Raw genomic sequence first — 26759 nt, 5'->3', positions numbered from 1 at the left:
CTCCGGGCCTGGCCGCTCCCAGCCTGGCAGCCGCTGCTCCGGGCCTGGCCGCTCCCAGCCTGGCAGCCACTGCTTCTGGCCTGGCCGCACCAGACCCGGCTGCTCCGGGCCTGGCCGCTCCCAGCCTGGCAGCCGCTGCTCCGGGCCTGGCCGCTCCCAGCCTGGCAGCCGCTGCTCCTGGCCTGGCCGCACCAGACCCTGCTGCTCCGGGCCTGGCCGCTCCCAGCCTGGCAGCCGCTGCTCCGGGCCTGGCCGCTCCCAGCCTGGCAGCCGCTGCTCCTGGCCTGGCCGCACCCGACCCGGCTGCTCCGGGCCTGGCCGCTCCCAGCCTGGCAGCCGCTGCTCCTGGCCTGGCCGCACCAGACCCGGCTGCTCCGGGCCTAGCCGCTCCCAGCCTGGCAGCTGCTGCTCCAGGCCTGGCCGCACAAGACCCGGCTGCTCCGGGCCTGGCCGCTCCCAGCCTGGCAGTCGCTGCTCCGGGCCTGGCCGCTCCCAGCCTGGCAGCTGTTGCTCTGGGCCTGGCCGCTCCCAGCCTGGCAGCTGCTGCTCCAGGCCTGGCCACACCAGACCCAGCTGCTCCGGGCCTGGCCGCTCCCAGCCTGGCCGCCGCTGCTCCAGGCCTGGCCGCACCCGACCCGGCTGCTCCGAGCCTGGCCGCTCCCAGCCTGGATGCTCCGTGCTTGGCTACTGCTGTTCTGGGCCTGGCTGCTCCCAACCCGGCTGCTCTGGGCCGGGCTTCTCCGGGCCCAGCCACTCCGTGTCTGGGTGTTCCTGAACTGGCCACCCTGGGCTTGGCCGCCTCTGCCTCAGGCCTGGCTGCCACTGCCCCAGGTCTGGCTGCTCCAGTGCTGGCCGTTGATGCTCTTGTTCTGGCTGCTGCTGCTCTGGGGCCTGGCCACTGCTGCTCCGGGCCCAGCTGCCACTGCCTTGTGCCTGGCCTCTCTAGGCCTGGTCGCCGCTGTTCCAACATTCTGTCCCTTTTTTCTCTCTTTTTTTTTTTCTTTTAAAAAAACAAAACAAAACGCATTTATGTTGCAATGTTGGCTGGTGCGTTGAGTTCTGACTTAGTCTTTGATTTTTCAAGATCTTCTTTGTATTCTTTCTTAAGTAATTTTACTATCATTTGCTCTCACTTGATTTCTTCACATTGAGAACTTCTTTGGTTTCTTCCTCCTTGTCCTGGGAGCTCAGCAGGTTGGCCTGTGGCACCCCTTTGTTCTCCGCGGGCTCCCGCGCTGCTCCAGCCTGTTGCCGGGGTCGGCGCCGCCCAGGAAGCAGCCCCCGTCCTTGGCTCCGTTGCCAGCGCTCAGCAGTCGAAGGCTCAGGGGCACCCCCCCCACTGGGGGCCCCGTCGCCCAGCTCCTTGCTGGCGCCCGGCTGGCCGGTGTCCGGCAGGGGCTCCTGCTCCTCGTGGCGTTCCTCCAGTCTGGGGCTTTCTTTCTCCCTCCCACTAGGGGAGTCCAGGATCAGAGTCAACAGACTGTCCTCTGCGCACAGTGTGCGCGACTCCGGGGGCTCGGCCTTTCGCCGCGCTCCCAGGACTCCACCTCACAGCTCCCTCTCCCCCTGCCCGAGCCTGGGTCCCCAGGGACTGGCCCAGACCTGGAGTTCGGGGCGGTCTGGACTGAGGCTCAGAGCTGCCGCCGGAGGCTTTGTTTCTTCCGGCTAGGGTAATCCAGCATCAGAGTCAACATTCAGTCCTCTGCGCGCCATGTGCGCGCGACTCCGGGGGCCCCGCATTTCGCCGTCCCCCGGGATTGTCTCCCCCTGCCGGAGCCTGGGTCCCCAGGGTCTGGCACATAACTTGGGGCTCAGCGCTGCCGGTTCGGGGGTTCAGCCCAGGCTGGGGGTTCTATTTCCTTCCTGCTAGGGAACGCCAGGCAGCACCCAGCCCTCTCCTCCTCTCCGGCTGCGACCTCTCCGCGCGCGCGTGTGTGCGAGCGCGCAGCATGTCTCCGTACCTTAGGCTTTTTTTCAGCTCCTCTGATTTTCCTTCTGGTTTTCTCCCTCCTTCCTATTGTAGAGTTTTCAGTCAGTCGACTACCTGTAGCTCTGGGCAATGTCCACTCTACATTTTAGTTGTATTCCCTTGAAATTGTTGTGAGCTGCTGCGGCTAGGTGTATACCCGAGCAGCCATCTTGGGTCCTCCCCCAAGAGTTTTATTTTTTAAAAAAATATTTTTATTAATTTTTAGAGAGAGAAGATGAGAAAGGGAGAGATCAATAAAACCATTGATGAGAGGGATAGTCATCGATTGGCTGCCTTCTGCACAGTCCCCACTGGGGCTCAAGCCCGCAACCTGGGCATGTGCCCTGACCGGGAATCGAACCTGCGACCTCCTGGTTCCTGGGTCGATGCTCAAATGTTGAGCCACACAAATCAGGCTTCTAAGAGTTTTAATAATTGGCAAAGCAAGTCTCTTCCGTTGTTTTTTGCTTTCTTTTGGGGGTTGGGGAGCAGAGGGACTAGAGAGAGGCAGGGCTCTTTTCTGATGTTTGTTCTTCCACATGAACTTTTAAAATCTTTTTGTTAAGATGAAAGCAAAGAGAGAGAAAGCAAGAGTTGTTTCCACCAGAATGGCATCCCTGTGAGTCTTCCGGGAGTTTGAAAGCCACCACGCCTGCCACTGTTCAAAGGCTCTCTTAGGCACCCACTGGCCTTGTGATCCTGTGAGTACAGAGCGGAAAAAGACAAAGGCAGCGTTGGCCTGAGCTTAGAACTTTCCCTGTGCAGAATACTGTGGTGGTTTCCCCTTGGAAAAGAAATGCAAATACATATTTGTAATAGATTTTATTGGGGTGACATTGGTTTGCAAAACCATTCAGGTTTCAAGTGTACAACTCAGTTAAACATCATCTGCACACTGCATCGTGCACCCATTGCCCGAAGCAAAGTCTAAATCATATTATGTTCATATAGTTTGGCGATTATGTGTTGGTTTAAAATGTAAAATGGATCAGAGACAAATTTGTGTTGGTTAACATGCTGCAAAAAACACCCTGTACTAGTATATGCCTCTTTGGGTATGTAGGTAAGCTGTTTGTCTGTTCATTTGTTTGTTTGTAAGAGATACCAGGAGGTAGAGTTGCTGGACAGGAAGGCGTGCACATTTAACGTTCTACTAGCTACTGCCAAATTGCTAAGCCCTCCATGAGGCCATCCTCCCAGTTACTCAGCCGTCTCCCTTACCTTGCCAATTGGCCCCTGCATGGTTCTCAGGCAGTATACATGAGGTTGGTTCATGGTACAGATGTTTGAGAGAGCTATTAAAGGGAGTGGACAGCCAGCTTGGAGTTGGCACAATACTCCTATATCCCACCCCATCACCCCCTCCCTGCCCCATTCAGCCATCTCAAGGCATCATACAAAGTAAGGATTTTCCTTCTGGTTCTTTTTTCTGTTTGTAGAATCCTCCCAACTCTAATGCTTTTCAGTAGTACTCTGTGTGCAAGAAATTCTTCCTAAAAAAAAACAAGAAGAAGAATAAATAAATTCTTCTTTAGTATCATTTTCTCTTACACACACACACACACACACACACACACACACACACACTGCTTTAGAAGTGCTTGCTGTGTGGCAGTGCCCTGAAAATGCTGAGCTAGATTCTATCCCTGGCTTTGTCCCTTTTTTCAAAATCTATATTTAATCAGTTTGGTCCTAAAGGGAATTAGCCAAGTCAGGGCTCCAGTGAGTGCCAAAGGCTTGGGATTGCACCAGGGGTTCTAAACCTGGAGCCCAAGAGTGGACCTCAGGGAGTGTGTGAACCTCCTCAACCGCCTACAGCAGCATGTGGGTTTATGAGTGCTGCTTTTAGCGGGGTCTCAGAGTAGATGTGTGACCACTGTTCACTACCACAGGTTAAGAACCACTACCACAGGAACAGAGTAAGTAGCTACTTCAAAAGCGGGCAAAGTACAGAAATGGCATTCTAGAATCTAGGGAGGGGATCTTAACAAAAGATACTAGGGGAAACTGTATACAAACTTTTGTGTGAATACACCTGAGACAAGGACACAGAGATGCATTAGATCTCCGAAGAGTTCATAGCTTCCAGATTTAAGAATCATAGGTATGAAGGCTTAATGATGTTAAGGTATTAATGTCATTTGAGAGGGAATATTTGGAATAGTAATTATTTTCCAAATGTAAATGCATTTAGTTCATAGCAGAAAATCTGAAAAGGTCTTCTGGAAATCTTCTGAAATTCATCTACAATCCCAACATCCAGAGATAATGACTGTTTTTATTAAGTTTTTTTCCCCCCCAGAATGTCTGGTATCTGCCTGTCTCATTCTCTCTCTCTATACATGTGTACATGCAAATCTAGAATTATACTTATTTTTAACTGATTTTTATCTACATATTATTTTATGAGCACTGTCTCTTATTGTTATTTCCTAAAACTCTTTTTTACTGTTTTATGTGATTTTAACCAAATCTTATGTAGAAGAATGACATATAAAATAGATGAAAGATGAGAAGTTCTAGCCAGAGTAGAGGGAGAGAAGAAACACAGTTTGAAAGCCACTGCCTTCAAAGCATGAGGTTTTCTTGTTGTTTGGTTTTTCTGCAAAAAGCTTTATTGTTTCGTTTGATCCAACGCCTGGGAGAGGGCTTCGGGGTTAAAAGAATGGCTACTAGTTTCGGGAAGAGGCTCAGGTAAAAGCCAGGCACCTGGGGAAAGCAGGGGGGCCCCTCAAAGGCCTCTGGGCTCCAAAGGCTCCTAGTCGCACTTGGAGGTGAGCTTTTTGAAGAGATACTACTCGCCCAGTCTGGGGGCCGGCAGCCTGCGGGTGTTAGTCACGTGGTGGCCCATCTTCTCCATGAGTTTCACCTCCTCATCCAGGAAGCGGTTCTCCAGGAAGTCACAGAGCGGAGGGCCTGCGTGGTGGAACCCAGGGCCTGCAGCTCCAAGGGGCCTGGTTCAGGTGCCTCCTCAAGGCCAGGGCGGCTGCCATGGCGGCCTGAGTTTTGCCCACTCACCTTGGGGAGCCTTCAGCACGTCCTGGAAGAGAATGCGGCCACCGTGCTCGTTTTGCCACTTTAAGAGATGCTCGGTGCCCTCACGCTTCTTCTCCGCCAACTTGCCTCACCAGAGAAGTGGTTCATGCCCTCGAGAGCCACATGGTCCAGGTCAAAATACAATAGAAGCCCAGAGAGAGGTAGGTGTATGGGGCCTGCAAATGCAGGTTGGCCAGACAGTAGACTGCAGCATTTAGGAGCTCATGGTTGTTTGTCAATAAGGAGTTAAGGTAGGAAAAATAAAATGGCGTGTTGGCTGGTCTTGGCAGTGATGCTGAAGGTGGTGACTGGATAAGACGCAGGAGAGTGGCCGAAAGCTGGAAGAAGGGGCGTCCCTTCTTGGGTCTTTTCCGTCCAAACACTGTGGAAGGAAGAGACAGATCCAAGATCGCAAGGACACTGCCTCGAAACATGTTTAATGGCTGTATTCTGTTATGGGATATGTAGGGTGACCAAATTTAGCAAATAAAAATATAAGATGTCCAGGTAAATTAGAATTTCAGATAAACAATGGATAATTTTTTTAGTGCAACTATCTTCCAATGTGAATTTTAGATAAGCAATTAACAGGTGTTATTTAGAATAAGTATATCCCATGCAGTATTTGGCACATAGTTATCCTAAAAAAATTTATTTGTTCTTTATCTGAAATTCTAATTTAACTGGGTAGCCTCTATTTAACATGGCCACCTTATGATGTGCCATAGTTTATCTAACCAAGCTTCCATTGTCGGACATGTAGATTGTTTCCAATGTTTTACTGGTATAAAAAATATGGAGTAGTATATCTTTTTTTTTTTAATATATTTTATTGATTTTGTACAGAGAGGAAGGAAGAGAGATAGAGTTAGAAACATCAATGAGAGAGAGTCATCGATCAGCTGCCTCTTGCACACCCCCTACTGGGGATATGCCCGCAACTAAGGTACATGCCCTTGACCGGAATCGAACCCAGGACTTTTCAGTCCCCAAGCCGTCGCTCTATCCATTGAGCCAAACCAGTTTCGGCTGGAGTAGTATATCTTTGCACCCCATCTTCATACACTTACCTATAATAATAAAAATGTAATATGCTAATTAGACCAGATGTCCTTTTGAATGACCTTCCAGATGAAGCCGGGGCTGTGAGGGCTGAGGCAACGGCTGCAGTTGCCTTGGGCCAAGGCAAGCCACGTGGCTGCGAGCACCAAGCCCCTTGCACAAATTTCGTGCACCAGACCTCTAGTTATTTTATAATATCCTAGAATTATAATTGCTAGAGCAAAGGTTGTAAACACCTTAAAGGCTTTTGATTTATTTTCCAATTTGTTTTCCACAAAGGAACATACTCCCAAGAGCTGTGTATATGAGTGCCTGTTATGGGAGGGGTCAAATATGCATCAATCCATTACCAGTGGTTTATGTTGGCTTGGCTTGCTGCCTTGGTGAGACTCTGGGATAGTAAGCTTCAAGGCTGGCAAGTTTGATGGGCGGGGTTCAGGGTGTCCAAAAGGGGCAGGCTATCCCAACACCATCAGGGTGCTTGGGTCAAGGGTCAGGGCCGATAAGACAGGGTAGAAGTGTGTGGGACGGTCAAAGGAGAAGATCTCACGCAGAAGTAGAAATGAGCTGTAAAGAGGCAGGCTCCCTGTCAGGCATTCTCTTTAGTGAGCAGCCTGTGTTCCACAAAGACGGCTGTTCCAAGGAGGGGAGAAGCTAGAGAGGAAACGTCTCAAAGGGCTTCTTCTTCCCACTTAAAAAAATAAAAGTGACACAAACATCGTAATAACCGAAAGGCTGGAAAATCACCCGTAATCTCCCCATCCTAACAAATCGCTGTTTCTATTTTTCAGTGTGCCTTTCTTGTCACAGTCCATAATTTTTACATATCTGCAATCACAGAGCATATGCAATTTTCATCCTGCTCTTTCCTCCCGTTATTGAGCAAGCATTTTTCTGTGCTGCTACAGGGCTTGCATTGCTACTGTGGTTAACGTTATTTTTTCTTCTTGATTTCACGAGTAATAATTATTCATTAAGACAAATCAGAACATCTAGATAAACAAAAATGGAATCACAATGCACATAGTCACCTGTAGCCTGCCTTTTTTCACTGAACTGCGGATGGCGAACATCTTTCTTTGTTTAACAGAATACATGTCTATGTCTTTTTAAGTAGTTGCGATGTGTTCTGTGGAAGGGGTGTACCATAATTCATTGACCTGATTTCCTATTACTGGAAATCTAGGGGTTTTTTTTTCCTCTACAATTGTTTGCTACTGCAAATGGAACCCATTTTTAATCATTTCCTTAGGACAGGTTTCTAAAATCGAATCATAGGTACACATCTTTTTCAGACTCTTGATACATACTCGCAAAATTTCCTCTGGAAGATTTATACCCGGTTATACTCCCTGTAAGAATGCATAAGAGTGTACTTATTTCCCCACAGCCTATATCAATTATTGTAAATGGTTGCCATATATTCTTTTCAGTTCATAGAACATAATTTACGTATTTATTTCCCTACTCTTGACATTTTGATTTGCACATTTCCAGTCTTATAAATAAGACTGTCACAAACATCTTTATACCTAACAATTGTCTATAATTAGTTATAAGATTAAAATAGGAACCCTAAAGGAGCAACATATTTACACATGTCACCCCCTTCCCAAAGGTTAAATTTAATTCTTCTGGGTATATGGGAGAATTGGGGCCCAGCTGGCAGCCTACCATGGATAGGGGAAGATAATGGACAGAATAAAGCAGAAAAGGCCGTGGGCCAAAAAATATAGCGCTAGAAATGTACTGCCAGACTGTTTTCCAAAAGGGTACTAATTTAATAACCATTCCCATGGCTTAAAAACAATTTAATGTAATATTCAAAGATATTAGTCAAGGAAGAAAACCACTATCCACCATTAACCCACAATAATGCCGTTCCCACAAAGGACTCTTCAATCACAATGAAACGTCCATTTCTGTCCCTCCACATCCAGCATGCCCATCTGCCTCGCTCAGGCACTTGGCAGGAGCCGCCCGTGGGGCTCCCGGGTTACCCTGCTTTCTGCAGCTCCCCATGCTAGAGATCCTTCGTATTCTTACCTCCTGTGCGAACCCCAAGACCGCAGAGGGGGCAAGTACCGTTTTTATGGCAATCAGAGCTGCTGACCTCTCCCTTCAGTTCCTGGGGAACCGGGGTCTCTGGAGCACAATGTACACACCCTCTTGAGGGGACACTGCTGAGCACCTACTGTGTGTCAAGCACACTGGGAGGTCCCATAGGACCGAGGGCTCAGAGGTCCTCCATGACCTGCAGTGAGTGGGCACTGAAGACAGATGGAGTGAATGGATCTTGTTACAGATCACTTAATGTTTAAGGTGGAAGATCCTTCAGAGATCATCCAGTTCCCTTTTTTATGTTTTCAGATTTTTCCCTGATTATTCGCTCAGATTCAGACTCTTCCAGTGGAACCCCAACAGGGTTGTTATTTGATCAGGATTGCACTGAGTTTGTAGATGCAGTCAGGGAGGACATATCTTTATGTCACTGAGAATATATGAAGAACATATATATCATAAGTGGGTTTGTCTAGGATTATCCTACAAACATGACACGGTCATTGGGTTGTTGCTCATTGACAGTTATGGTTCAGTGCCCTGTGCAAAAACCACAGTGAGTGTGGTGCCTGACTCCACATCTCCACTGGTCCCAGCACGTGCACCTGTGATACACCGTGATTAGGTGACTTGTGTCTCTGATTTCTCATGGAATAAAACTGCATCTTCAGTACATCCCAGAAGTAATCAAAAGGCTCCATCCATTAAAATATTAGTATTATTCCTGCCTCGAGACTTTATGACCAGTTTTTGTACTGTACCTAAATAAAATGCTGGGCCTCGGGGGCAGGTGCCAATCCAGGGGCATGGTCCCTCTGGAAGGACACGTTGTACCTGCCCCAGAGGTGGCCCTCAAAGAAAACACTCATAAGGCAGGCTGCTGCTGTTTCTCAATTCCACTACCCTCCTCCTCTTTCTTTTTTGCTTAATCTGATTTTAAAAGTCAGCCTCTGTTATGCTTTCTCCTATTGGTAGATAGAATCTGTTTAATTATTAGTCATGAACCATAGGATATGTACTTCTACAATTGACCCATAATACCAATAATGTACTACATCAGCTACTATTCTTCTTTTTAAAAGAATAATATATATTATATATATATATATATATTATTGATTTTAGAGAAGAAGGGAGGGAGAGAGAGATAGAAATATCAATAATGAGAGAGAATCATTGATCGGCTGCCTCCTGCACTCCCCATACTGGTGATTGAGCCCGCAACCCAGGCATGTGTCCTGATCTGGAATCGAACCTGTGACTCCTGGTTCATAGGTAGTCGTTCAAGCCCTGAGCCTCACCGGCCAGGCTCAACTACTATTCTTTGTTCTAAAAAGCGTTATAAACTGAGATGCCTAGCCCATGATCAGGGTCGTGCTGAGTTCTAATGGGTTGGGTTTGATCCTGGCCCAGCCGGTCCCGACCTCCGTGGGTGAGGCAGGAGGCTGTCGCCACCCATGAAATAATCATACTGTATGTGTTCTCTGTGTTATAAGGCCCATTATTCTTTTTATTTTTCCTGTTAATATCTGGCAGGTTCAAGTTCAGTCGACTCTGAAATGAAACACCTGAAGTGCCATGCTAGCGTATAGACATTGACCTATTACACTTGCGTGACGGGAGCAGAACGGGTGGTGACCTGCACCATGTGTTGGCCAGGAGGGTGTTGTTGGGGCCCAGGGAGCCTTGGGGTTGCCCTGCCTCGGCTGTTTATGCCACTGGTTTTCTTTCTCGCAGCTGCAGGGCACGGCAATGTAGTTTGGGGGGGTTGGTGCCTCCAAACAGACAGGAACCGAAACAGGCACCGGCTTTGCCTCCCCCTTTTGCTGTGATTGCAACAGAAGTCATCAGGACCCTGAGGGCGTCCTGGCTGGGAAGACCAAGGAGGGCCAGGGCTGACCCAAGGAAATGCGGTTGTTTGCTTTTGGGTCTGAGTAATACAAACACTTGTACTTTTCACTTTTTCCATACCACCCCCCCCCCCCCGTCCCCCCAGCCATAAGCAGAGAAGTTTCCATGCCCGTGTCAGGCCAGGAGATGACAGCACTGGGCAAGTCCCCATCTGAGCCATGAACTGATGCTCTGACCACGAGCCCGGGAGGGAGGCAGCTCTACAGGCTGCACTTGTCAGGACCCGGTTGTGTTCTGGGCACCAGTGTCCAGCTTCCTTTGGAGCCAAGGGATCCAGAATCGGAAGGGAGGTGCCAGGCACATCTGGGTCCAGGAGTCGTTTGAGGCACATAGAGGAAGCTTTGTGCTTAGGCCCTGCAGCCAGACAGCCTCACTTCTAGTCCCAGCCCAGCCCCTCGGCAGTGGTGTGTCCTTAGGCACGTTGTGTTACCTCTCCGGGCCTCAGTGTTCACCCCCTGGAAAATAAGAATAAGAGCATCTCTTTGGCAGGGCTGTTGGGAGTTAGAAATAAGCTCCTAGCGAAGCCCCAGCTCATAGCAGATCCTCAGCAAGCAGTCAGCACCGGCTCATTTCTGTGGAAAAGGCCTAAGTCTTCATCATGCTCTGCAGAGGTGTGGTTGGGAGGGGAAGGCAAGGTTCAGGTATCCTTCACAGACCGAGGAATGCTCCACTCCAGCAGGGTAAACTGATGAACAGGTAGAAACTGAGCTGTCACACCACACATTCCCTAGGGTGAACCACTCTTCCGTCCCTCTGTCCCGACGTGTCCTCTGGGGTGGGAAGGACATAGGAAATGAGACCCGGAGAGCTTATTTCCACCTGGATCCTGGATCTGAGCAGAGCCCATCTGGAGTGGTGGGCCTCATCCTGTCCCAGGCTTTAATAGAGGACCCTGTTTGGCTGAGATCCCTAAGGAATGGGCAGTGTAGCCCCTCTTTCCTGGTGAGACCACTTGTGTCATAAAACTGTGGCGTCATCAGTGCTCCTGGAACAGTCAGGTCGTGTGGGAAATGGAACCGGGAGCCCCAGGTGAGCTTCCAGCAGCCCCTACCCTGCGCTGTGGAGAATGTAATTAAATCAGAGCTCCCCGGGCCTGTGGGCATAGCTGGTGCAAGGTGGTGATTTCCATGGCAGCCATGGAAACTAGCTGAGTTGCAGTCAGCTCTGCAAAGGGTATAGCTCCGGGTCAGCACAAATAGAGGCCAAGCAGCAGACTCACGGTGAGAGTCCTTGGGAAGGGGACCAGGGGAGATGGGCTCGAAGGACCCTCCTGGTCCTTGGTCCTGTGATCTCACCAGCCCATGCCTAGCAGCAGCTCAGCCTTGGTAACGCACTGGAGCCTCCTGGAGAGCCGTAAGAACTCCTGGAGCATGTGTCCCACCTCCAGAGATTCTGATTTCATCGTTCCTGGGACAGGCCTGGGCATCGGGATTTTTAAAAAATCTTTCCAAACGATTCTAACGTGCAGACAAGGCTGAGAACCACTGGCAAAAAGGCAGGCGAGCTAACAATAAAATTACGATTTATGTGCCGGATACTGTGCCAAGCACATTGTCTGCATTCTCTTCTTTAATCCTCCCACGAATCCCCATTTTTCCAGGTGAAGGAGCCTGCTCAGAAAGGGTAAGAGCAGTGAGCGCTGGCGTTCTATTCCAGGGCTGTCAGATTTCAAAGCCCAGGCTGGTAATCCCTACAACAGCCGTGGAGGGATGTGAAGTGAAAGATGGGGACATGTCTGGGGCAGGCCCTACGTGAGTTTCCCTGCCTCCAAACTGATGTTCCCGGCCCGGTGCCACCCCCATGTGTGGACGGGAGGAACCCTGGCAGGCCAAGAGGGGTTGGCTACTTCCCCAGAACCCAGTGACTCATGGGGAGGCCCTGGGGGACCTGCCTTTTCATTTGGGAAAGGTGGAACCTGAGACGGTGTGCTCAGAGAGATGGCGAATCACGATTCCCTGCCATTCCCAGCTCTCGGAATGAATGGCAGTCTTTCAACTTCAGACATAGCATCAGATGAGATTTTTGTTCCCAGGGGAGTGGTAGGGAATCACATTTTGTTCTCCAGGTGTTTTGGAGACCCAGGGTGGGAAAAAAGTCAGGAGGCATCCATAAAACAGGACCAGAGCCTTTATATTCGCAGTTCCATTGAAACCCAGCGAAAGGCAAACCCAGCAGGTACCCGTTTTACTGGCAGTAAAAGGAAATTGAACAGCAGTTATTTAAAAGGAGTCTGAGTTATTTAAATCTAAAATTTAGGGGTGCATGTATGTCTTAAAAGGAAGTTTACAAGGCCTGGGGATTTGGGTTGAACGGCTTTTTATGAACGTGACATGGAAAATATTGTCCTTTCTTATTTTAAACCTTCCCCTCGGCCGTTAGTTTTCTAAATTTAGAAGTCAGGAAGAAATATGCAGATCTAGCTAGAAAGAAAAAGTGAAGCAAGTCGGACATGTTTCAAAGTTTAATTGAAGTGACGGACTGAAAAGAAGGCTCTGCAAGAAGAGAAATAATTCTTCTCACTTTATAGAGCAGAGTCATTATTTCAGCTTAAACAACTTCAGATGTGATTGACCTTCTTGGACGTGGAAGGGCTGAATTTGGCACTTCCCAAAAGAGCAAAGAATGGAGGGGAGGCAGCTGCTTAAATGTCAACCAAGGCTGCTTAGCGAAAGGCTGGAGGGCTGTGGGAGGTTCATCAGGCTGTCACTCATCGTCTCCCCACCCTTGTTCCTGGCCATGGCAAATCAAGAACCTCTTTTTTTTTTTTTTTTTTTTTTTAATATATTTTATTGATTTTTTTACAGAGAGGAAGGGAGAGAGATAGAGAGTTAGAAACATCGATGAGAAAGAGGTACATTGATCAGCTGCCTCCTGCACACCCCCCACCGGGGATGTGCCCGCAACCAAGGTACATGCCCTTGACCAGAATCGAACCCGGGACTTTTATATGCCGAATACTGTGCCGATGCTCTATCCACTGAGCCAAACCGGTTTCGGCAAGAGCCTCTTCAGTCGTGGTCCCTATGGGAACCAGCCACCTTCCCCCGCCCCAAAGCCTGACCACAGACCTGCTGACTGGGAATGCCCCACCCCTCTCCCGGCTCAAGTCACTGGGCCAGATGCCAGAGACCAGCCTGGTATCTTGGAATGAAAGGCTGCCACCTACACCATGTCATTGTGACTAATGGCTCATTTTGTTTCATACTTTTTGATAATGGCTTTCTATTCATTGAAAGGACTAAGGACTGAAATCTCTGAACTTTTTGTCATTAGAGAAGAACATTCAACTCACACTAGTTTAAGGGGAAAAGAAATAGAGCCGTGCTGGCATGGCTCAGTGGTTGACCATCGATCTATGTACCAAGAGGTCATGGTTCAATTCCTTGGTTAGGGCACATGCCTGATAGGGGACATGCAGGAGGCAGCTGATCAATAATTCTCATCATTGATGTTTCTCTCCCTCTCCCTTCGTCTCTGAAATCAATAAAAATATTTTTTAAAAGGATACATACATACATAATAGTAGATTAAAAAAAAAAAACAAAAACCCAAAGTAGTCCCAGTTGGTTTTACTCAATGGATAGAGCATTGGCCTTGGAATGAAGGGTCCCAGGTTCAATTCCAGTCAAGGTCACATGCCCAGGTTGTGGGCTCCATCCCTAGTAGGGGGCGTGCAGAAGGCAGCCAATCAATGATTCTTTCTCATCATTGATGTTTCTATTTCTCTTCCTCTCCCTTCCTCTCTGAAATCAATAAAAATAGATTTTTTTAAAAGACGTATGTAAATTTGGGAATGGGTATGACTAACTCCAAGCAATATCATTAGAGCTCTTTCTTCCCATCTCTTGGCTCTGATTATTTCCTCTTGGCTCTGATTTTTCTCTCTCTTTTTTAATGTATTTTTATTGAGTTTAGAGAGAGAGAAAGGAAGAGGGATAGAGAGATAGAAACATCGATCAGCCGCCTCCTGCACGCCCTTTACTGGGGATCGAGCCTGCAACTCGGACATGTGCCCTGGCCAAGAAGGGAACCAGTGGCCTCTTGGTTCATGGGTTGACACTCAATCACTGAGTCACACCAGCTGAGCTATTTTTTTTAATTGACATATAACAATATATAAGTTTCAGGTGTTCAACGTAATAATTTGATATTTATACAGGATGTCCCCAAAAATGTATACACACTTTGAATAATTATTAATTCCAATGGGTTAAATCTGAAAAGAAAGAAACATCAACTGAGCTATCAGCTATTAAAGTGTGTATGCGGTTTTTGGGGACACCCTGAACATTATTGCATAACGATCACCACAATAAGTCTAATTAACATCCATCACCACACATAGTTACAGATGGTTTTCTTGTGATGAGAATTTTAATATCTACTCTCTTAGCAACTTTCCCACATACACTACAGTAAGTTTCTGTGCTGTACATTACATAGACAAGCTTTCTCCACGTGATTGATAAGAAGACGCTCACCTGTCAGACTCAGCAGTGCTGATAAAAAGATCTCACCTTATAGGGAAGATCCTCATTGGGTCAGAGTGAGTCAAATGACCATTCCTGCACTAATCCCTGTGTTTGGGGGTGCAGTGATAAGATCAGCCTAGCCTGGGTCTTGTGCCCGCCCCTGTGGAAGTGATCGCAGTGTTGGTGGGACAAGAGACAGTGATTGACAGCTTTGCGAGGAGCATATGAGTAGGCGAGGAGATCCCTGAGGCGGGCAAAAACTACCTTGCCATTTCCTCGGTCCACCTCAGTCCTGAGTGTTGTGTTAGACAAGAATGTGTGAGGAGCAGGGGGTGAAGATGCTTGAGGTCACGATGGCTCATCGTTCACGTATTCATCAGCCATTGTTTTTGAGTCCTGTGATCACTCAGGCACTGTTCTGGTCTTTGGGATCCAGCATTAAGCAAAAACAGATAACCCATGTCCCAGTGAAGTTGATACTCTTGTGGGAAGAAACAGTCAAAGAGATAAAATAAATAAGCAAAATACACACAGTGCTGTAAGGAAAACAAAGCAGGGCAGGAATGAAACAGACAGGGAATCTGAGGGTGGGTCGGGCCACAGTTCTGCAGCTGGTGGAGGGGCAGGTTCACAGAGGCCACATTTGAGCAGAGCCCTGCAGGGATGGAGGAGGGGGCCATGCAGACATCTGGGAGAAGAGCCTTCCAGAAAGAAGGCAGAAGGAACAAAAGGGCAGAAAGGAAGGGTGCCAGTGGCTCAAGGAACAAGGAGATGAGTGTGGCTGGGGCAGAACCAGAGAGGGGTCAACAGTACAAGCTGAGTCCAGTCAGGTGACAGGGTGCCCACTCACACAGTCTCTTGGTCACTGTGAGCTCCAGGGCTTTGCCCTGAGGGACAGCGAGAGCCACCGGAAGTCACGTGATGTGGCAAAGGATCCCACTTGTTTGCTGTTTTCTCCTCGGTCGATTACCAATAAGTTGGGAACAGAGACATTATTTAGGTGTTCATTCATTCATTCACTCATTCGCCCATTCATTCCTTTATTCAGCAAATGCCTGCTCAATACCTACTATATGCCAGGTGCTGGGAGCTCAGAAATGAGGAGCCCACCATCTAGTGGAAAAGGAAGAGAAGTAAATACAGATGTCAGAGCCTGTGATAGAAAAACCACAAACAGCCTCCGGTGCCCTCACCCCCTCCAGAAAGGGCAGCAGCAGTGGTTCCAAGTGGCTCCAAGCCCAGGATCTCAGGCTGATCCAGATATAGCTTCCCACGGCCCCACAGCCTAGAGCCAAAGGGTGCATTACCCTCGCATGCCGATGTGCTAAGTAAGCACCGTGGATGGGAACAGGGGACAGTAGCAGCACACTTCCCCCGTAGGACAGCGGAGGAGGGGAACAGCATTTCCTGGTTGGTACCCAGTCCATGGGCCAGGGCCATTTCCAGGCTCCTGCTCCCGCTGGGGTTGGGGTGGGGTGGGGTGACCTTCCACAAGTAGTTCTCCAGCCACCTGTGCTCTAAGGTCGGAGGTGGGGCCGTGTGGCTCAGCTGGTTAAACATCCTCCCATGGGCTGAAAGGTGGCTGCTTCAGTTTCCCAGTCTTGCTGGCTTGAGCCCCAATAGGGGGCGTGCAGGAGGCAGCTGAGCAATGATTCTCTCCTCAATGTTTCCTTCTCTCCCCCTCTCAAAAAAAAAAAAATCAATAAAAACATTTTTAATAATAAAAATGTTGGAGGTGGGGTGTTTCTTCATGGTCCTCCATGGCCGTCCTTACCTAGGATTGGGGAGGAAAGGGGGCCTTTTTCCCAGATTCCTCTTCTGGAGGCCCCACTGCTTTGTGTTTCTTTCTGTCTTCATAGCCTCTTGCACAGTGACTGCGTGTACTAGGCTTCCGGTGACTGTTTGTGAATAGCAGTGGGATGCCCATAGCATGCTGCCTGAGGACACCCAGGACAGGGGTCTAAATCAGGTTTCGGAGCATGGAGAGGGCATCAGAGCCCCTGGATCTGTGGCTCGGAGGACCCAAAGGATGGGACTGCAGCAGGCAGAGCAGGAGAGACAGCTGCTTTGGAGATCAGTAAGGAATTCATCTTGAGGTGCTGAGTTAGAGGTGCCCATGGGACATCCAAAGGCCTGGAAGTCTCCAGATCAAAGAACAGGGCCAGCGGGAAAGGAGAGTTGGAGAGCCGGAAGGAAATGAGCGGTGGTGTGGGCGTGTGAACTGGGGCTAGATATCCGAGGAAGAGGAGCACTGGGCGGTGCCTGGCGTGAGGCCAGGAAGGCGCTGGATGAGAGGAAGTGACAGCTCTGCCGAGGTCACATCTCACCCTTCCTCAGAATTCCCTCTGCTCGGCAGACAGGGCCAAGCGATGTTTCACTCCAAACCCTGGGGACGGCTGGGTCAAGGTGAAAGCGGGGCTCAGGCCTCTGGGAGGGGGTGGGCCTGGTGTTTCCATGGCACCCTTCTTCACGAGCTGTCTCATAGGAGGGTTGGACCACTGAGGGCTATGGATCTGTGGCCGGGAGCAGCAGGGTTTCCTGACAGCATCTTTGAGGGAGTCTAGCTCAGTTTTAAGGCCTGAGAGGAACTTTTCTCGAGAGCCTTGGCCTGAGCAGCCGCTCTTCCACAACATTCTCTGTGGCCCCGAGGAAGCTGTGGATGAGGTGCTGGAGGGCAGCAGGCCGTGGGTGGGGCAACCGTCTCAGAAGCATTCCTTCCACTTCCACCACAGACACGAATGGTGCTCAAGGACCTTCGTTGAATGAATGGGTGGATGAGTGAGTGAGTGAGTGAGTGAGTGAGTGAGTGAGTGAATTCAAGCATTTGTAAGCAAATGAACGGGAGCTCCGGTGCCTTGGAACCCCAGAAGCTTGCCCCAGTGGCTGGAGGATGGTGGCTCGCTGTCGGTGTTTATTGGGTGATGGGTGAGTGTGAGAAGAGTGCTCGGAGGCTTTCTGAGCCCACGGAGTGACCGTGCGTCCTAAATGAATAAATGTTATTTCCCACATTCACCTTGAAGGATAATGAAGTGGCAGCCTCTCCCTGTGGGAGCTCCTGCAGTTTTTCTTTTCTAACTCCTCCACCATCAACTGGAGGTGCTTTCCAGCTCCCCCAGCTGAGGAGAAGGAAGGAAGTGAGAGGGGGGGAGGGTGGCATCCATTCTTTCCGGTGGGAAGGGCACAGAGGACCTCTCTCATCCTCACTCTCAGATTGGACAGCTTAGTCCTCCCAGCAATCCAGGGTTCCTGTCAGCACATTCTCTCTTCCTCCTTCCCTCCGTCAGTCTCTCCTGAAATGGATTTTGAGACCATAGGGCTCTGCTGCACCTGTCCAGCCAGCCCTTGGCCTACACCAACTCAGAATATCACAGAGCGACACCTGTGGCCGTTGTCACACCCTGAGCATCCATGTGCAGCTGGGGCTGGCTGGGCCCAGTGGCCGCAGGAAGACATCTCCCTCCTGGCCCTGACCTCAGGGAGCTCAGGGACCGGCTCTTAGGACCGGATGCAGCTGGAGGCGGGAGCACTACAGAGTGACACCCTGTAAGGAGATCAGCGCTCCCAGGAGCTTTCCGCATTCCTGTCGTGGTGTTGAGAGCTGGGCTCTCGGGAACATGGAGGCCCTGGGCTGCTGGTGGGTGTTCCCCAGCCTCACCCAATACATCGGTTCCCTGTCTCCAGGCCCAGCTGCTTTCTGGGACCATCTCTCTAGGAACCAGGCCTGTGGCAGAGTCCCCCTGCAGGGTGTTGTGCATAGACTATTCTCATCCGTCTTCCTGCTGCCTCTGCATGCCCCCAGCTCCAGCCCAGGCTGCTGGGCAGCTGAAAGGATTGGAGTCAGGAGGCACTCACAGCTGATGGTATTTCAAGGCATTCTGGGAACGCCTGGCCAGCAGTTTAGCTCAGATAATGAGATGTCAGGGCTCCTCCATTCATGTCAGATGTGTTCTTCCCCAGTGTCTTTCCTGGGGGGACTTTGGGAGCACAGAGTAGGGTGTGGCTAAGAGGAGGGAGTCTGGGCCATGGCATCTGTGATCTATCACTGCCTGGCACTTAGCACCGAGGGCCCAGTGGGTCTGATGTGAGGCTGTTTCAGCAGCAAATGCAAGTCCCTGAGAAGATGCATCCTTGTCTGTGCACCTGACACCCAGCAGTCTGGCATTAGCCTGTGAAAGCCTGCTCGTCCTCACAGGTCGTTCTCTGTGAGGCAGCTTGTCTAAGCCCTGACTTTTACTGATCAGACCTAGCCCAGTGTCAGGCCCAAGTTCACCCCTAAGAGACTGTCAATCTGCTGGTAGCTTGGCAGCCTCCAATCTCCTCGATGATTTCCTCAGGACACCACATCTTGGGGGTCTGGTGTGCTCCAGAGTCACTCTCTCCATATCCTATACACAGAAGTGGTCAAGAGCATGGGTTTCAGGCCCTAGCCGGTTTGGCTCAGTGGATAAAAGGTCAGCCTGTGGACCCAAGGGAACTGGGTTCAATTCCAGTCAAGGGCACATACCTGGTTGCAGACTCATCCCCAGCCCAGGCCCTGGTCTGGGCTCGTGGCAGGAGGCAATCAATATGTTTTTCTCACATCAGTATTTCTCTCTTTCTCTCTCTTTAATAATCAATAAAAAAATATCCTTGGGTGAGGATTAACAAACGAAAGAGTATGGTTTTCAGCTCTGGCTGGGTAGCTCAGTTGGTTAGAGAATCATCCTGATATACTAAGCTTGTGGGTTCTATCCCTAGTCAGGGCAGATGCAGCGAATGCATAAAAAAGAATAATAAATCAATGTCTCTGTCTCTCTCTCTCTCCCCCTTCCCTCCATAAAGAAAAGAAAAAAAAGAGTATAGGTTTCGAAATTAAAACTACTAGTTGGAATCAAGAACCAGTGACTTCATAGGTTTGACCTTGGTCCTTTTTTTTTTTTTTTTTTTTTTTTTTTTAATTCTTACTCAAGGATAAGTTTTCTTTTCTTTAAAGAGAGAAGAAGGGCTGAGACCGGTTTGGCTCAGTGGATAGAGCGTCGGCTTGGGGACTGAAGGGACCCAGGTTCGATTCCGGTCAAGGGCATGTGCCTTGGCTGTGGGCATATCCCCAGTGGGGGGTGTGCAAGAGGCGGCTGATGGATGACTCTCTCTCATCGGTGTTTCTGGCTCTCTATCTCTCTCCCTTCCTCTCTGTACAAAATCAATAAAATATATTTTAAAAAAAAGAGAGAGAAGAAGGAAGAGAGAGCAAGAGAGAGAGAAAAAAAATTGATGTGAAAGAGAAATATTGATTGGTTGCCTCCTGAACTTACTCCGTTTGGGGATCTAACACAAAACTTGGGTATGTGTCCTGACTGGGAATTGAACCCACAACCCTTTGGTGCACGGGGCGATGCTCCAGCCCACACCAGCCAGGGCAGTCTTGTTTAAAAGTAGCCTTTACTGGTGAAACCGGTTTGGCTCAGTGCATAGAGCGTTGGCCTGCAGACTGAAAGGTCCCAGGTTCGATTCTGGTCAAGGGCATGTACCTTGGTTGCGGGCGAATCCCCGGTGGTGGGGGTGCAGGAGGCAGCTGATCGATGTTTCTAACTTTCTATCCCTCTCTTTTCCTCTCTGTAAAAAAATCAATAATATATATATATTTTTAAAATAGCCTTTACTTTTTTTAAAAGAGTAGTTTCAGGTATGTGTGTGTGTGTTTTAAAGAAGTTTTACGTTTACAAAATTGAGCAGGAAGTACAAAGAGTTCCCATAGATTCCCTGTCCCACACGTGCAAACACTGTTTTTGGCTTCTTGAGCCTCCGCCTCCTCATCTGTTCAGCGCGGGAAATGACGGTCTCCCGCTCACGGAGCTGGGCTGGGGGCACAGGAGGCCTTGCTGTGGGCTTCCGCCTGGCAGGGAGGGCACCGCCCAGTGGCTGCCATCCGGGGCCCCTCTGATGCCGACCTCCCTCTCAGGTGACAGGAACGCCCTCCAGAGGCTTTGATGAGAAGGCGTACCTGGCAGCCAAGCAGCTGAAGCCCGGAGAGGACCCCTACAGGCAGCACGCCTTCAACCAGCTGGAGAGCGACAAGCTGGCCTCCGACAGGCCCATCCGGGACACCCGGCACTACAGGTGTGGCCCCCGTTGTGCCGACGGGGAAAGAAGGTGGAGGGAAGGGCCCCCTCAGTTAGCTTGTTTTTCTTCAGCGACATGCACTTAAGAAATGAGGAAGACTTCCTCAGCCTCAGTCTCTTTTCTGAGACGCCAGACCCTCCCCCTCGGCTCTGGACCTGACTCCTGTGGTCCCCAGGAGACCTTCCCCGCTGGGACAGGGGGCCCCTCAGCACCTCCTTCTGAAGTCCCAAGGAGAGTGACCTGCCAGGGGACCACCGCCAGGTGTTCCTGGTGCCCTGCTGGCGGTGCCCCCGGTGAAGATGGGCCGCAGCCCTGCCCACATTGTGCCAACCATGGAGTGCTGTGCACAGTCCCCGGCATCTCTCTGCTTCCTCTCTTCCCGCCCCACTGCCCTCACCCCTTAAAACTCCCAGAAAAGCTTCCCAGTCTTGTTCTTAGTGCTCCCAGGATGGCAGTCGGGAGAGACTTTCGACCTGGACCACGGGCACCCTCCACGTTAAATCCCAGCTAACTCCGCCCAGTGTGAATGACAGACCTTGGGCAAGTCATCAGCCCGCTCCTTGGTTCAGGCCCTTGTGTCCTGTCTAGTTTACATGAGCCGCCACCTCTGGTCCCTCCTCTTCCTGCCCTCACCGACAGGAACAGCTGAGCTCCGTACCCAAAGTGGGAGCCGCCCTCTCTCCCCTCCGAGCCTCCGCTCCTTTCACTTAACGCTCCCCCTCTCCCCCCAAACTTCCTCCACCCTCCTCATCTTTATACTCTGTTCCCTCTCCTGAACCCCCTCCACGCACATACTTCATGATTCCCCTCAGAGTCCTCTCTCCGGAAGGGTTTCAGCTCTCCAGGCTGGTAAGGGGCCTTCTCTGCTCCCGGTGCAGACGCCAGGCAGAGCAGCACGGGGCTGGTGTAGCTGGCCCACCCATGTGCCGGCAGCTGTGGGTGGCTCCAGGGCCTTGTTGGGCCCAGCTATGCACCCAGTCCTGGTGTGAGGGTGGGCGCGCACTGAGAAGTTCCTCTTGGGGATACACACATTTTAAAACGAGACTCTTCAAATCCAAGCTAGTGGTGGGTTGGTGAATTTCTCCTACCCCACCCCCACCCCTATTCCCTCTCAAGGGGAATTGTTCTGCAGCCTCTCAGGATTTCTCCCACGGGGGTGGGCTCCAGGCTGGTGGGCCTCCCGTCTGCTCTGCAAGAAACGGGCCTGGGAATTCGGCTGTAAGCGGCTGTCATTGGAATGAACGCCGTCGTGAAAAAAATAGTCGCTGCTGGAATAGTCAGAGAGCAGCTGTAATAAAGACGATTGCCATGAACACCAGCGCCGCGGCCGCCTTCCCCAGGCCCCCGGAGCGTGAATAACGCCTTCGCAGGAAGAGATGAAGGCTGGCAGGAGTGGAGTGTTTGAGTGTTTTCGTTCCCTTTTCGTGTGTGTGTGTGGGGGGGCTGGGGAGCCAAGGGCCAAAAATGTGGTGTCTGAGGAAGGCGAGCAAGAGCGGCTGGGGAGGGAGTGGGCTGGCGGGAACTGCTTTTGCTGTCTTCTCAGAGGAGAGGCAGGGGCGGAGGGGCAGGGGCAGGGGCGGAGGGGCAGAGGCAGGGGCGGAGGGGCAGAGGCAGGGGCAGGGGTGGAGGGGCAGGGGCAGGGGCGGGGGGGGGCAAAGGCAGAGGCAGGGGCGGAGGGGCAGGGGCGGAGGGGCAGAGGCAGAGGCAGGGGCGGAGGAGCAGAAGCAGGGGCAGGGGCGGAGGGGCAGGGGCAGGGGTGGAGGGGCAGGGGCAGGGGCGGGGGGGGCAAAGGCAGAGGCAGGGGCGGAGGGGCAGGGGTGGAGGGGCAGGGGTGGAGGGGCAGAGGCAGGGGCAGAGGCAGAGGCAGGGGCGGAGGGGCAGAGGCAGGGGCAGGGGCGGAGGGGCAGAGGCAGGGCAGAGGGGCAGGGGCGGAGGGGCAGAGGCAGAGGCAGGGGCAGAGGCAGGGGCGGAGGGGCAGAGGCAGGGGCAGGGGCGGAGGAGCAGAGGCAGGGGCGGAGGGGCAGGGACGGAGGGGAGAGGCAGGGGCAGGGGCGGAGGGGCAGAGGCAGGGGCAGAGTGGCAGGGGCGGAGGGGCAGAGGCAGGGGCAGGGGCGGAGGGGCAGAGGCAGGGGCAGAGTGGCAGGGGCGGAGAGGCAGAGGCAGGGGCAGGGGCGGAGGGGCAGAGGCAGGGGCAGAGTGGCAGGGGCGGAGAGGCAGAGGCAGGGGCAGGGGCGGAGGGGCAGAGGCAGGGGCAGAGTGGCAGGGGCGGAGGGGCAGAGGCAGGGGCAGGGGCGGAGGGGCAGAGGCAGGGGCAGAGGCAGAGGCAGGGGCGGTGGGGCAGGGGCGGAGGGGCAGAGGCAGGGGCAGAGGCAGAGGCAGGGGCGGAGGGGCAGAAGCAGGGGCAGGGGCGGAGGGGCAGAGGCAGGGGCGGAGGGGCAAAGACAGGGGCGGGGGGGCAGAGACAGGGGCGGAGAGGGAAGGTGAAGCTGCCCCATGCCTGGTGTCAGCAGCCAGCTGTTAGGATGGGCAGTGAGAGGGAGGCATTCACAGCACAGCAGGCCGGGGTGACTGCTCTCCAGATCCTACCAAATGTCATTGGGGCGGGGGCCGCAGGCTGGACAAAGACGAGCCTCAGAACCTGCCCTGAGGACACTCCCACAGCTGCCCTCTGACCTCTCTGCTCCCTTCCCAGTTGTCCGTCCCTGACCTACTCCTCGGACCTGCCGGCCACCAGCGTCATCATCACCTTCCACAACGAAGCCCGGTCCACCCTGCTGCGCACCGTGAAGAGGTGAGCCCCCTCGGGACCTGTCTCCGCGGCCGGTCCCCCAGCCCGGGCGGTCTGCTGAGCTGGGGGGCGGGGGGGGGGGGGGGGCGGGTAATTGAGATCAGGTGCTGTGGCCAGACAGGTGAAGACCAGCGGGCCCTGAGAGGGGGAGTCCTGCCTTCTGAGAAGCCGGGGCTGGTGAATCAGAGTCAGGGAGACCCCAGAGTCAGTTGTTAGCAAGGTGCACAGTCCCAGACAAGGTCAGGTTCCTGGGAGGAGGGCAGGAATCCAGGGTCAGGAACGGGGAGAGGTAGGGCTGGACGTGAGGCCTCGGGCGGATGGTGCCAGCTCAGGAGGCACCTGTCGGTGATTCAGAGAGCGTGGCCCTGTGGTCAGGTCTAACTCCTACTCAGCCGGCTTCTTTAATGAGCTTAGAGGAGAACGGGACTCCAGAAGGCACGCCCCGTGGTATTCCAGGGGTAACAGAAGCTTGGGTTTCCTTTCCCAGGGAGGAGAGGGGGGGGGGGGTGATGGGAGGGAAAGCGCCAGGGGCTTCCTGAGAACACTTCTCCTGACTCCTCAGGAGCCTTCCGGGCAGGTATCTCTGTCAGCGGGGGTGGCCCCGGGCAGGCAGCCAGCGCAGCTGCAGGTCCTGCCCCAACCACCAGACTAGGGCAGTCCTCACCCCCCACCCGGTGGTTCCAGGGGCCTGAGGGGCCGGACCGCAGGTCAGCTGGGCCCTTAGCAGAGCCTGAGGAACACGGTGCTGCTCATCCATTGATCAGTGCCCAGAGGTTTGCAAGCTGCTGCCCTTGGCCAGTGGGGGGAAGGTAGCCCCATGGCAGGGAGAAGTAAACCGAAGTGGCCCCTAAATCTGGGCTCCTCTGTCCCCGTCCCTGCTCCAGTGTCCTGAACCGAACGCCTGCCCACCTGATCCAGGAGATCATTTTAGTGGATGACTTCAGCTCAGATCGTAAGTACCCACCTTCTTTCGTTGCCCCCTCCAGACCCCCCTCTCCCCAGAATGCGGAGGCTAGCCCTCTGGAGGTTGTCCCGGCCTCCACCTGCCGGCCTCTGCCCTGCCACTGGAGTCTTCGGTCTTTCCTGGGGTCCCTTCCCGGCACTGCAAGGAGGGGCAAGAGTGGTGTTTCTGTGATGGGACACCAGTGAGGTGACATTTTTAAACACTTGAAGCATCAGCAGCCTCCTTCCTTATTACAACCGGCACAGGGCGAAGATTGACCTGTCAGTCTAGCTCACATGTGCCAAACACAAGGCCCGCGGGCCAAATCCAGCCCGCCAGGCCTTGCAACGTGGCCCGCACCGCGCTGTCATCACTGCACTCCGCTGTCAGTTTATGACAGTGTCAGTTTATGACTGTTCAGTAAACCATTCGGCCCGCGATTTAGGCTGGATTTTAGATTTTGGCCCCTTCTCTGACTGAGTTCGACACCCCTAGTCTAGCTCCACAGATGTTAGACACGTGACCGTGCTGGCGCCCCTGGGGGTGAAGCCACAAGTACAGGCGGGCCTTAGTGTGGCCTGGGACACAGGGCCACTGGGGAGGACGCTCCTGCAGCCTCCCGGCCCCAGCCCTTCCCCTGGGCCGGGCAGTCCCCGTGGTGGCCACGCCACCTGTGATCTCAGTGAGCTTCCTCCTCTCCACCCTCAGCCGAAGACTGTCTGCTCCTGACCAGGATCCCCAAGGTCAAGTGCCTGCGCAACGACCGGAGGGAAGGTAAGTCTTGGACCCTGGGTGCCCCCGCGGACCCGTTTGGGCCTAGACCTCTGCACGCCCACTCCCTTTGGGTGCTGTGTCATGCGAACCAGCACGGCCCTGTGCTTTCCCGTGGCCAGAACCAAAGTCTCTGGAAAGAGCCTCCTGTGCCTCAGGCCAGCCTCCCTCCCGGCATGACTGTAGGCAAGTTGGTCTGCTGGGAGACGGGGATGATAATAGTCCCCCTTCTGCCTTGCGCGGTGATTGTAAGATTAAATGAGATAGGCTACATAGAAGTGCTTTGGGACAATCAAAGGGTGGGATAAAGCAGACGACTTCATTTGTAGCTAAGAGGTGTTTGGGCATCAACGACAGCATAAGACTGCGCTCTCTAGGGGACGCAAAGGAAGTCTAAAACGTGGGCCCTGCCCTTGGAGAGCTTTGATCCAGCCGAGGGGTCAGCATTCACAGCACCAGGCTGGTTATAGCGATTCAGGTGGAGATCAGAAGAGAGGGCGCCAGAGGAAGTGGGTTGATCAGGGAGTGGGCCCTGACTGGGTGAGGGGCGCGGTGAGACAGCGAGCAAAGGAGGGCTTTCCAGGCTCTGGGATGTTCATCGCAGGCAGAGGCGAAGGTCGAAGGTCGAAGGTCGAGGGTCAGGTGAAGCACACAGGGAATGCTAGTAGCCCTCCTCCGAGCACTGATCCTGCCGTAGGCGTTCACTTTTTTTTTTGCTCTCTCATGGTCAGCCCTCATAATAGCCCATAACCCCCATTTTGTAGATAAGGGAATGGGGTTTGAGGAGGTTCGGTAATTTCCCCAGGGTGGGGAAGAATAGAGGAGCCCAGATCCCAATCCAGGGAGGGGGCTCACCCCAAAGCCCAGCCTCTTCACCTCCTTCTGCTCACACTCCCTTCCCAGGAGAATCCGGGTCTGGTTAGCAGCGGAATGGGCGGAGTGACGGCAGATGACAGAGGACCTTAAGCCAGAGAAAGGCATTTAGACTTGATAAGGCAGATGGTAGGGAGCCACTGATGGTAGGGGTGTGTGTGTGTGTGTGTGTGTGTGTGTGTGTGAGAGAGAGAGAGAGAGAGAGAGAGAGAGAGAGAGAGAGACAGAGATGTGTTTATGTGATGGGCATATTTAAGAAAAACCAGTCAAGCTGAGGGGACCTTCATAGTGGAATGGACCTTGAGAGAGAAATCTCTGAGTATAGTAAGTTCTCAAATAATATGGTTTCATTATAACATTGATGAGTTGCTATAGGAACTCAATTCTTGCTTATGGCAAAAAATCTGGTTTTGTTATATGTCATTTCACTTAAAGTCACAGAACCTATGCACTGCGATAAGTGAGGATTTTCTATCCAGGGTTGTGAGGTGCCTTTAGTGTGGGAATATGCTATTCCCTGGGGTTTTGCCCAACATAGATGTGAATTTACGTAGTTAAGGAGGTTTAAGTTAGGTGCTTTATAGCTCTACCTCTGGATTAAAAGGGTGGGGCAGAGGCCACACTCCCTCCAGCCTGTCCTAGCAGGGCCAGCGGGGCCTCCTCTCTCCTGACCAGGTAGTTCCCCACCCCTGCCCGGGCCGTTGTCCGACTGTCGATGAGCCATGGGTGAGCCATGGGGAAAGGGGTGGACGCAGGGCAGAATCTAACAATGTA

The 26759-nt window shown here is 52.3% G+C and overlaps 1 protein-coding gene across 1 annotated transcript in view; it reads left to right on the top strand.

Annotated features, from left to right (window-relative positions):
- The window catches only part of GALNT16 (polypeptide N-acetylgalactosaminyltransferase 16), an 86352-nt gene that overhangs the window by 37978 nt on the left and 21615 nt on the right, over positions 1–26759 (top strand). Inside the window, exons 3-6 of the mRNA XM_084866771.1 lie at positions 20450–20607; positions 23303–23401; positions 24283–24350; positions 25050–25115. Coding sequence (XP_084722897.1) covers positions 20450–20607; positions 23303–23401; positions 24283–24350; positions 25050–25115 — 391 coding nt within the window. The remainder of the gene's footprint in view (positions 1–20449; positions 20608–23302; positions 23402–24282; positions 24351–25049; positions 25116–26759) is intronic.

The sequence above is a fragment of the Pipistrellus hanaki genome, assembly GCF_964339955.1.
Source record: "Pipistrellus hanaki genome assembly, chromosome: 1".
Lineage (NCBI taxonomy): Eukaryota > Metazoa > Chordata > Mammalia > Chiroptera > Vespertilionidae > Pipistrellus > Pipistrellus hanaki.
This window is presented reverse-complemented; position numbering and strand designations above follow the sequence as displayed.